We start from the raw sequence: 12,054 nt of genomic DNA, 5'->3' as shown, positions 1-12,054 counted from the left end.
TTAGTTAGGGGTCAAGGGGTCGGTAATGGAGTACGTACAAGATCCTTTCTCTTGAGGGTCTGTCCCAGATTCTCCTGATAGAAATCACTCCCCCTTCCCCTCAAAATTACAGTATCAAATTCACCCATATATAGACATTAATTCCAAGGAGACCTCAGTGTATCAGTCCAGATGACAGACTTAGGACATCTAGATTTTTTTTTTTTTTAATTTTCCGTGTACCTCTAATTTGAAGGATTCCTGGTGATGGTTGGAAAATATCACGTATCTTTATGCTATTTCCACCTGATGAAAAGTCAAAAAAATCTGGAAACAGTATGAGAGAAGATGATGGGAGGGTTTTTTTTTTAAGTATTGTTTTATATATACTCTCCCTTCTCCCCCTTAGCTTCTTCTCTTAGAGGGAAAGGAGAGGGCTCATTATATTTATCATGTGTTTGCAGCAACCCTGGAATCTAAAGCTAGATTGAAGCATTTCCAGAATTGATGAAGAGAAGAATGACTCAGAGATGTGTAGATAAGTTTATGGGTATGCATGAATACAAAATCATGCATCAGACCTCAGCTGATTTTCTTGCTGTGCAAATATTAAATTGGTCCTTTCTCTTTTTCTTTTCCTTTTATTTATTGGGCCAGTGTTACTTAATACAAGACTCAAAGCTAATTTAAGATGTTGTGGTAAACTGTGCATTACAAGCTGGCCACCTGCAAGTTGACTGTCTTGAGAGCCAGGCACGATACAGGTATATCTCTTGTTTTTAGCAGTTAATGAAGATGCTTCAGCTTACTGTTTCTCTCACAAAATTTTGGACTATATTAAACTAGCATCAATCTGTGCTAACTACTGCTACAACCGAAGTAAATTACATTCCAGTTCTGATGGATGGTATGAGCAGATTACCAAAAATTACATGAACGTTTCTGAGTTCCAAGAGTCCAATGGATTCAATTTGATTGTGGCCCCATTGATCTAAATGTCTAAAGAGGATGGATTGTTATACCTGGTCTTGTGGTTGAAGTAACATCATATGCATTTATTCCTCTGACAGTGCATGTTAGCTTTATTTTGTTCTAGGTTATTACCAACGTACCTTTCTAAAAGTTCGCAGATGAAATTTGCCAAAAATGCTAAAAGATAACTAAAGTCAGAGCCCATTTAAACTGTAGACCTTTTGCCAACTGAGCATGAAATGGGCACATGTTTATACACAACTAGGTGATCGCCATTCTCGGGTAAGGCCAGGAGGGCCTTCACCTAGTGCAACACAGCCCTCACTTGGCTGACCTCAGAGTAGCCACACCTCTGCCATCACTGAGGTCTACAAGCACAGCAAGGGGAAAGATGGGGGAGGACACACTGGCAGGTGCAAGTCTGTGGCAGTTCACACTTACCCTGTAGCCTCTGTTAGATGAAAAGCAAAAAGAAATTTTCTTTGCTGCCACTTACTATAAACTTTCAGGTATCAAACTAGAGAGAGAAATGTGACCCAGATCTTTTTAAAATGATAGAAAATCTGCCTAATAATAATATCAGTTAACCTTTACTATGTACCAGGCATGAATTCAAGTATTTTATACACATTAAATAATTAAGCCCTACTTACATTTCAGAATTAGACACATTCTTCTTATACCATTTTACCTAGAAAGAAATGGAAGTCAAGAGCTGGGAAGTGCAGAGCTTATATACACTCTGGCAGTCTGTGTCCGGGGACTGTGCTCGTGAAATTAAGTACCACGCCTTGAGACTTTCCTTGTAGTCATGCCTGCTCTGGGTTAAAGCAAAAATGGAGAAAGAGGTGGGAGTCCAAAGGCCTTCTCTACACGAAAAGGCAGAAGTATGGTGATCCTTATTATCTGAATAGCCCATTTTCATTGCTTTATTTCTCATCCTCAGGACAATAATGAAATCCTAGGAAATTAGGTTTTCACAACTCATGTACGGGGATGGAGGTTGGCATGGAGGGAAAGGGATAATTTGGAAGGAGTATTCTGATGGTGGCCTTTAGCTGCTGCTGCTTTGCTTCTCTCTGGCTGATGACTCTTGCCTGGTGGCCTTTGAGAATGAGCTGAAACTATGAATATCTCCTTATTGAGAACTAGATATAAAATAAATACAAATCACCCAAAAAGCAGCAAAATTATGGGTTTCTTCCTATCAAAGATGCTGAAGTATTTACGAGAGCGGTAGCCAGAACTCGTATATTTTGAAGGAGTGGTATCTGGAAACCACCAGGATGTCTTTGTCATTCCCCTGAGACTTCAGAAAATCATTTTTCGACTCACACCAGTGGTGGCATCTCTGATATTAGTCGTCATCAGAATCCTGAGATTGCTTACTAGCAAATTCAAGTGAAGTTACAATGAAAAATTCATGTACTGTATTCTTATATGAAGAGAAGATATCAGCATATACCATATCTGATGCAAAATGTGCTGACTAAATATGTTGGATATGCATTATCATCTCTTCAGTAAAAGCATTTAAATCCTAAAGAATGTTATCTATATACTAAAAAGTAAGGAGATATAGAAACTCATCTTTCAATCAAATTTACAAATTTGCATTGGACGTTTAATATGTACCAGGCACTAAGCTTATACTGACTAGGAATATAACTGATGAAATATAGGCCTATGGAGCTTGTAGTCTTGTTAGGTAAGCCACACAGTTTCACCAGTAACTGAGTATGATGTGTTAACTGTTCTGAAAGAGAATTTATCAAGGATTGAGGGAAGAGGATGGAGAGACATCCAAGTCAGACTTTGGGAATCAATAAAAGCTGCCTGACCACTAAATATTCATGCCAGGCAAATGGTCCAGTTCAGGCTGAGAGAAAGTATATATGAAAGTATAGAAAGGAGAGACAGAATGATACTTGTTGGAAAATACTTTACTGTGGCTAGAGGGAACGGTAGATATGTAGGAGAAGAAGAAAAGAAGCTGGGGAAATATTGGGGTGGGAGGAGGATAAGTAGTTGATGGTGAAGGGTCCTGTGTGCCACGCTAATGGGGTATATCTACTCCTGAAGCTAGGGGTGGTTCCCTTATGAACTGGAAGTTAGATGGAATGATCAGAACCACAGTGGCAGCCCCTTGAGGAATGGGCTGGCGGAGAGCAAGACCTAAGACAAGATTGCTTGGGAGGCTGTGGCCCATCCCCAGGAAGGAGATGAGGCTCAAACCAACGCATTGATGGTTGAGGATGAAGGCGAGGCATCGGTGTGAGAGAAATTAAGGGGATGAGCTCTAAAACTTTCAGAGACCAACTGGTTGTTAGAAGTGAGAGGGAAGGGAGTGTTCAGGATGACTCTCGGGTTTCTGACCTAGATGACAGGCCATTTACCAAGAGAGGAAATACTACCAGAAGAGTGAGTTTGGATGGAAAGACACTGATCCCATTGTTGGCATCATTCATTTATATGAATAGACCTAAAAGACACTTGGATATAAGATTCTGGAATTTAGGAGAGAGAGCTGAGCTTCCCTGATCAATTTTGATATTATCTTTACTGAGTCTTATAATCATCTGCTTTCTACAATGACTTTTGTAGCATCTTTCCGGGAATTACATACTATTTCCCCTTTATAAGGCCTCAGATAATGGTGATTTCAAGCGGCCTTGAATAAAGTATAAATTGTAAGAGAATGTGATTAGAAAATGGATAAGAAGGTGTGTGTGGTCTTCTGTCAACCCGGGCAAACGGGCAGTAATGAGGATCAACAAATCCATTGCCACAGTGCTTTACCTCTGAGAAAGGCACCTCATGTCCCCACCAGTACCACTGTGTAATGGAATATTCTTCCTTCTGTTCTGCATGCCATTTAGAATTTAGACCTTGGACTCATCACTGTTAAGTTTCTTTCTTTCTGTCTCATTATGAACTAAATCATTCAGGTGTTTGATAGAAAAGTATTCAGAAGTCCCCATATTAAGGCTGTATTGCTCCTAAATAACCTGTTAAAAAGATATGTTGATTCTAATTCTCTTTCCTACCTCTCATATGTTTGAGTATAATAATCCTAAAGGCAGAATAAAGAAGGGGAAAACATGACACCTTTAACTTACCACAGCTAAATATACGGAATGAATACTCAACTTCAGAGTTGAGGATTTAAATAAAGCAACACTATTATAATTAAAGAATGTAAGTACTAATGAAATATTGTTTAACATGAATCCAAAAAATATAAAATAGAATGTATGCATACACTAAAAATGTTAGTTAAATCCTTTTTTTTAGATAAAATATTATAACTTTTATAAAAGCTTTTGCTTTTAGTGACTAATTTCCATTGATTACATAAGAATTTTCTAGGCAACTTGAATCAGGAAAATTTTTGTCTTGATCTCCAAACGGTATTTCCTCCAGACTTCAGAATAATTTATATTCACCCCATGGATATGTCATCAATCTGTTAAGTGTGAATGGACACTATTCTTTCCTGTACTTGACCAAATGTTTCATTTCCTGAAAATTAAGTTACTTAAATGCAACAAACAGATGGCCAGAGAGTCCAGTAGTAGATTACTCTGCCATGAAATTTATTATCTGAATTCCTGAGGTAGGCCTGAGAAGTTAGCACAATTCTTTCTGAACACTAGTCTGCCATAGTGTTACGGTCATCAAGTCACTTTTAAGTTAATTCGGTTACTTTGGACATTAGCAGGAAAAGTTGAAAAGTTATTTCATATTTTATATAGAAGAGTAAATTTGTGAACAAGTCACATGGACCACTTGGGTTGAAGCTTATCTTAGGGTTACCCTTAGGGAATTAAAAAGGTAATATGAATTACACGTGAGAAGAGAAAATAATGCCTTGAAATTTTTTTTATTTCCAGTCTCCAAATATTATCTTCTCTAGGGTAAAGAAGTATTCATCAGTATAATATGGAGAATATGGATAAATAAGGCATGATTCTTTTTATTCTCTTTTCTTTTGTTACTGTCAAATACAAAAACAAGTTTGGTCATTTGGTTCAATGCAAAAAATACAGCTCATGAGTAAGCATCTGTGATGGCCTTATCACAGCTACACAGGATGAACTTTAAAAATGTCAACTTGTTATATATCAGCTCTGCAGGAAAAAAAAGTAATTTTGCTCTTGGAAAGATTTTTCAACTACCACTCAATGTATTCTTTAGCAAACCTATAAAGCATAAAGATTTTTATAAAAGAACAAGGGCCAAGTGCAGCAAACATATTAGTCTAAACTTTTCTAAAACATCTTTTTACCAGTTGAGTATAAATGACTTTTAGTCAGGTGCTTTTACTGAATTTTTTATAAATCTATATATCTAACTATACTCAAATAGTTAAAAATAGCAAAATTTCCTCTTACCCTTTTCATAAAGATGTTAATAGGGAACACTTTTTTTTTTTTTTTAAGATTCTATCTATTTGACAGAGAGAGAACACAAGCAGAGAGAGCAGCAGGCAGAGGGAGAGGGAGAAGCAGGCTCCCCTCTGAGCTGGGAACCCAATGCGGGGCCCAATCCCAGGGCTCTGGGATCAGGACCTGAGCTGAAAGCAGACACCCAACCCACTGAACCACCCAGGTGTCCCAGTAAAGGATATTTTAGAGTCCTTCAGAGTTTACAGTGAACATGGCACAAGATAGTTGACAGTGAACAATCTCATTAATCTGTTCCATACTTTTGGCCTAGAACATGCTGGGAATACACCAAACAGATAAACCCATTTAAGTCCTCACCTCTGTATAGGGGCTCCTTAAGTCATGTTGTAGAATAGGGAAAAGGAAAAAGGAAATACACAGGATGTTAGTACTTTTAAGACCTCACTTACTTAGAGGAATGCAAGTAGAAGCACATGAGAATCAACATTGCATATGTATTTGGATAATTTAGGTAGGACCGCTTCCTGGCCATTTCCTGACTTCCTCTTCTCCGCCACCCTTCACTGCCAAGACAGGGTGCACAGAAGCAACACCATTTCTGTTCTCCCCTGCCCTTCCTTGAGTTCCCTTTACATTGATCTTCTTCACACTCCAGCTTTTCCTGGGTTCTACACAGGAGACCCCTTGCCTTGCTACCTTCTTCTATCGGTCTCCTGCTTTCCTATTCATTGTTCCTGTGCCTCACCCAGTCAACAGGCCTTGATCATTTAAGAAAGCTATGCTCGGTGGCTCAGATGGTTAAGCGTCTGCCTGCAGCTCAGGTCATGATCTCCAGGTCTTGGGATCAAGCCTCACATGGGCTCTCTGCTCAGTGGTAAGTCTGCTTCTCCCTCTCCCCCTGACATTCCGCCCTGCTTGTGCTCTCTCTGTCTCTCTCTCTCAGATGAAAAAATAAAATCTTAAAAAAAAAAAAAAAAGCCAAACTCTCCAGAACACTGCTTAAATGCTTAAAGTTAGAGTAAATAGAGAAAAGAATCAGTTCAGTAGATACTCAAAGAGGAAGGTACACTTAGCACATTTCACAGTGAACTTGTCCCAGGAGAATCATAACTCAGGCAGGACTCTCATGTCATTCTTTTAAACCCTTTTCTTTCATCACTGATTTAAAAGAGGACAGCTGAAATGCCTGGATACCCCAGGGGCTGGTGGTCTTTCCACTCAGTGTGGCTCTTAGATCTGGGAAGGGGATTCAAGCCCATGTGGCAGCCTGGGCACAGGCTCAGATAGGAGCAGTGCCATCACCGGTACTCCATACCGCATATCAGACACATTCATGGAGTCGTTCATCGGCGTCTCCCACCCAGCGATCTGTCACCCCCACAATGGTCAAAGCCCAGCAGCTGTCCGGTCTTACTTGTAGCCAGTCAGGACAAATGAAGTAGTCGTTTTGTTCATCTCCCCCTCTCTCCATGTGCTTCAGCTCTGACTCTGGAGGCCTAGTCTATCCTGCAGTAGCCAGTTTTGACCAGTGAACAGTGTGACAGTTTCAAGAACAGGGACTCCAGCCCTCTGGAGGTGGAAGGCTTTGGGGTAGATGTGTAGACATCTGCTCAGACCACATTCAGAAACTTGCTATTCCCTGACCACGTTAATGGTACAGGATTGGGCACCAAGGCACCCAAATCAAAAAGACCCTCAGATGTCTGAGGTAGAGATCAACACGGCCTAATTAGGGGCAGGTGTCCTGAGAGACGGGTTATCATCATGGGAGCTTCTGCCAGGCTCGGTATCTAGTTCATGCAGGACTGTCCTTGCCCGTGGGCAGAAGGAGGGCAACAACAGTGCAGACTCACCTGCAGCCCCCTCTGCTCCTCCCCAGCTAGTATCCATCCATGAGGTCATTTAAATAGCGAGCCGTCTCAGGTTCAAGAAGTTTGTGAAAATTTCATTTTACATGCAGTTTTATCACTGAAGGAGAATTTTTTTTTTCTAAAATCATTTATTTATTGAATTTTCTCTGTTCAGCTGTTAGCACATTTCAGTTAGTCCCTGATTTTTTTCTTTAGGTAGTTTGTGTTCGTGATTTTTTTTTCTGTTTCTCGTTGAAATGTAAGTGGAATGTATAATAGTTCTTTTAATGTTAGGGTATTTTGTTGTTGCACACGGAAAAAAAAAATAAAATAAAGGTCAGATGATCGAAGGCTTTGTTGAGGACCCCACAGCAACATTCAGACTGAAGCATCATCACAAGGGTCCATCTAATGTTAAGAGTAATTTTACTTGACATGCGTGACAATTAACATGTCAAGCCGAATGCAGCCTCTCATTAGCCATTGCTTTATTGTGGAAATATTTATTGAGTGCTTGAGAACCATGCAGGACTACCACGTAGCATGGGGTACCAAACAAAACATGGGCTCAATAAATTTTTTTTTTTTTTTTTTTTTTTTTTTTGCTGTTTTCCTGGCAATCTTCACTCTGGGTAAGGGCGTTGGTAGCAAGCTACTGCAGCTTCTAGTAGCAGAGCAATTGCGAAAGGTTTTGACTAAAGTGCTTCCTCATTGCCGTCCGATGTGCTGCAAGTACGGATCTCCTCTTGTCTACATTAACTTTCCATCAAGTGTGTAGAGATGGCCTAGTATGCTTATTTAGGGTGGTATGCTTAATATTGGAGATGATCCTGAGAAATTACAGATTTCTCAATATGGCATTCTAATTAAAACCTAATTAGCAATTCACTGTGCTGGAACTTAGGTTTTTCAGCATAGAAAAAAAAATAATTTCACTCTGCATAGAAAGTAAAGATATATTTTTTGGAGACATTAGAATTTCAAAAATATAAGGCAGCACATGTGGAATTTAGAAATGTTAAAAATCTGAAGTGTGGGTTTCTCCATAGCTTTAAGCTTGAATGGTTTTATATAATCAGTGAGCTTGCCAAACAGTATCAAAAAACTCATTTTCTTCAAGTGCTTTATTTATCTTTAATAGAACCTTCATCACCCTGGTGTTGTAAATTTGGAGTGTATGTTTGAGACGCCTGAAAGAGTGTTTGTTGTTATGGAAAAACTCCATGGAGACATGCTGGAGATGATCTTGTCAAGTGAAAAGGGCAGGTTGCCAGAGCACATAACGAAGTTTTTAATTACTCAGGTAAGAAATCAATTAGAGATAGGAGAAAAAGATAATATTCAATATCAAATGTTACCACTGTTTTACTGCAGCTTCCTAGCCTTGTTTAGTCCCTGAGTCCCAAGTCTGACTTACACTCGGAAAGGAGGCGGGGGCTTATTGTATTATTTCGTTTCTATCTGTGGTCTCCAGAGCCCAGCATACCGAGTGAGTCATGCGCACACGAGCCCATGTATTCAAACTACTCACGAAACTTTGAATTGCACAGTGACTGAGTCCTGGTTCTTTGAAAATATTCAAGAGTGGGTATTCCTGGAAGATATTACTGACATCTGTTATCTACACCTGTCTTGGTGGCTGTATCAGTACCATAATATGCTACTCTTTCCACTGACGTTTCCTTAGAAACCTGCTACGTGACCTTAGCTCATTTCAGTGTCTTGCGTATAAAGAGGCTTCACTGTTCACTGTGAGTTTTCTCATGGCCCTTCCAGTTTATGTCCTAGCAGAAAACATTTTGAAATAAACTCATAGACCAAAATAAGATTATTTTGACGATTTTCTTCTCTCTAGATACTTGTGGCTTTGCGGCATCTTCACTTTAAAAATATCGTTCACTGTGACCTCAAACCAGAAAACGTGTTGCTGGCATCGGCAGATCCTTTCCCCCAGGCAAGTATAAAAGCCTCTCTCAGCAAAGACGGCTGACGACAACGCCTGCTCCGCCGACAATGCCTGCTCCCTCTCAGTGTTCAAGGCCTTTATTTGTTTCACGTTTTACCTGTTCGTTTTTCACCCATTGGTTTCCTTCTCAGACCTTGGGGACTGCAGCTTTGTCACTCTGGCTTCTCAGTGTGGCCTGCCTGAGTGCAGCCCACGCAGAGCCTTCTCATTGTGCTTGTTCAGCTGCTCCCGTAGCCCCAGGCCAAGGCTGACAGCACCAGCCAGGGAGCGAGGAGAAAGAACGCTCAAGAGTCCGTCCCGGGGACATTTAAGTTCAGTGTTGTTCTGAGGGGCCAGGGCAAATGTTTCTGCTTTTCCTCAACTCAGAGGATGGAAAACTACTGCACGTCTCCCCAGGGAACCTTCTATCTGAAGTGACCTAAGGCGGCTGTGCTCTTGCTTCCCTGACATCTTCAGGTCCTGTCTAGGTTCCCATGCAGAGCTGATTTTGAGGATTATTGTAGGTAACAGGACAGGTCTCTATGCTGATCCCTCAACCTGTACTGATAATAAGCCCTTGCGTTCAGTCTGTCACTTCCAGATGCACGTGGTGTTTTTCTGCCGTGTAAAACAGTATTACCCACTTCTGAGTATACACATTTTCACATTTATCTCTTGGTTTTGGGAGGGAAGGAAGGGTGAATGTTTAGATGATTTTTTTTTAATGCATGAAAATATACTTCTGTACCAGTGCTTCAACCACTGTCTTCAAGTATATAAAATGGAAAATAGCTATTACTTCTATCATGCGTGAGAGAAATCTATACAATATGTGTAAAGTATTATAATTGTCTTTGGCAGACCTGGGCTAAGACACACAGACACACAATTTGTGACCTTACCATTTCTGCAAACCGTTATTACCAACAGGTGAAGCTTTGTGACTTTGGTTTTGCACGGATCATTGGAGAAAAGTCTTTCCGGAGGTCAGTGGTGGGTACCCCAGCTTACCTGGCTCCTGAGGTTCTAAGGAACAAGGGCTATAACCGCTCTCTAGACATGTGGTCTGTTGGAGTCATCATCTATGTAAGCCTAAGTGGCACGTTCCCATTTAATGAAGATGAAGACATACATGACCAAATCCAGAATGCAGCATTCATGTATCCACCAAATCCCTGGAAGGAAATCTCTCATGAAGGTAATATCTGCCTCTCAAAAAGGATAATGGTTTAATGCTTAAATGTTATACTGTTAATTCAGTTGTGAATTATTCGATTGATAAATGTTCATTGTAAATTGTCCACTGGAATAGGGGCACAAGTTGGTTAAGGTGGGTTGGGAAAGAGTAGAGGACATGGAGACCAAAAACATCTTCTGATGAAATGTACATATTTTATAGAGAAATTGAGTGATACATCTTAAGAGGCAAATGAAACACAAAGAAATTGTTAATACTTTGGCATATTGCCTTAGAACTTACAAATACTTAAACATTGATGTAATGGAAACAGCTAATCTCTATTAAGAGTAATCTTTACTAAGCATATACCTGTTTCTGTGTTAAGCACTTTAATCTATTATGGACACAAGAACTTTATGATAGTGATATTTGAATTATCATATTACGTATTAGTATGCCAGTTCTTTGTGTGCGGATTTCCTTCATGTGACGTTAGAATATATATGGTATTTTCTTTAGGAATTTCCCTGGTATGCTATATTTAGGTTGTTCCTATTTGATCCTTACATGTAATTTCTATGTGTATCTCTGATTGATTTCTTTAGGATAGATTGCCTTGGCAGTGTTGCATTATTTAAAATTAAATTCTTAAAGAATCTTTTCTTCTTCTAAAGAGAGAGAAAGAGTTTTAAAAGTGGCAGGGCCAGTCAGGGCAGAGAAAATGGCACACTCGGTGCTTCGGAGTAGAATTACCCAATGAACGTACTTTGGAGTTTATTAATTCTCACAACCACCCCTTAAGGTAAGTTTTACTATTATACTTGGACTTGAGGAAAGAGCACTGAGGCAAAAGAAGGGACACCACAGGCCGAAATCACAAAGCTAGTAAGTGGCAGAGCCAGAATTTATACCCAGACAATCTGCGCGTACGTTCTTTAACCACCGGTTAATGACTGGTCCTCCTCTAGTTTTCAGGCCATGTCTAGCTCTAAGTTTGTTCAGATTTTTCGCCACTTAAAAAGGCAAATACAGGGGCGCCTGGGTAGCGCAGTCGTTAAAGCGTCTGCCTTCGGCTCAGGGCGTGATCCTGGCGATCCGGGATCGAGTCCCACATCGGGCTCCTCCGCTATGAGCCTGCTTCTTCCTCTCCCACTCCCCCTGCTGTGTTCCCTCTCTCGCTGGCTGTCTCTCTGTCACATAAATAAATAAAATCTTTAAAAAAAAAAAAAAAGGCAAATACAGTCATAGATAAACATCGGATACCTGTTACTGAATGCGGTGATTGGAAATTGGAATTGGAATTGGAATTGGAAGAGTGTGTATATAAACTGCCTGAAGTAATTAAGTTCTTAAACTACTGTTGGTATTAAATGGCAAGAGCTAGCCATTATCAGGGCTTTGAGTTACTATTAGCAACAACCTTTAACATCCTCTAATTAGTTGTAAGTCATAGCTGGATGGATATATCTTAAAGGAATCTGTGACCTACAAAAGAACTATCGTGTAGCCAAAGCACTAATGAAATATTTAGGATAATTTAACAGCGGCAAACAGCAAAGTATCATTATGTTTCCTTTCCAGAAGGCAGAAAGGTGGAATTATCAAATAACCTTGCGACCAGTATCCTTGTTAGGAAACACTACCTTTAAATACGGTTAACCGTTAAGCTTGATAATACGTGCAATCCAGAAATCCAGTAAAATGACTTGATATTGTTAC

The 12,054-nt window shown here is 39.9% G+C and overlaps 1 protein-coding gene across 2 annotated transcripts in view; it reads left to right on the top strand.

Annotated features, from left to right (window-relative positions):
* The window catches only part of PRKD1 (protein kinase D1), a 311,194-nt gene that overhangs the window by 279,537 nt on the left and 19,603 nt on the right, over positions 1–12,054 (top strand). For both annotated transcript variants that reach the window (XM_026513536.4, XM_057306366.1), the window contains exons 14-16: positions 8,352–8,513; positions 9,066–9,164; positions 10,086–10,353. In XM_026513536.4, coding sequence (XP_026369321.1) covers positions 8,352–8,513; positions 9,066–9,164; positions 10,086–10,353 — 529 coding nt within the window. The remainder of the gene's footprint in view (positions 1–8,351; positions 8,514–9,065; positions 9,165–10,085; positions 10,354–12,054) is intronic.

This window comes from Ursus arctos, unplaced genomic scaffold (assembly GCF_023065955.2).
Source record: "Ursus arctos isolate Adak ecotype North America unplaced genomic scaffold, UrsArc2.0 scaffold_37, whole genome shotgun sequence".
Lineage (NCBI taxonomy): Eukaryota > Metazoa > Chordata > Mammalia > Carnivora > Ursidae > Ursus > Ursus arctos.
Note: the sequence above shows the minus strand (reverse complement) of the source record. Positions and strands in the feature narration are given on the sequence as shown.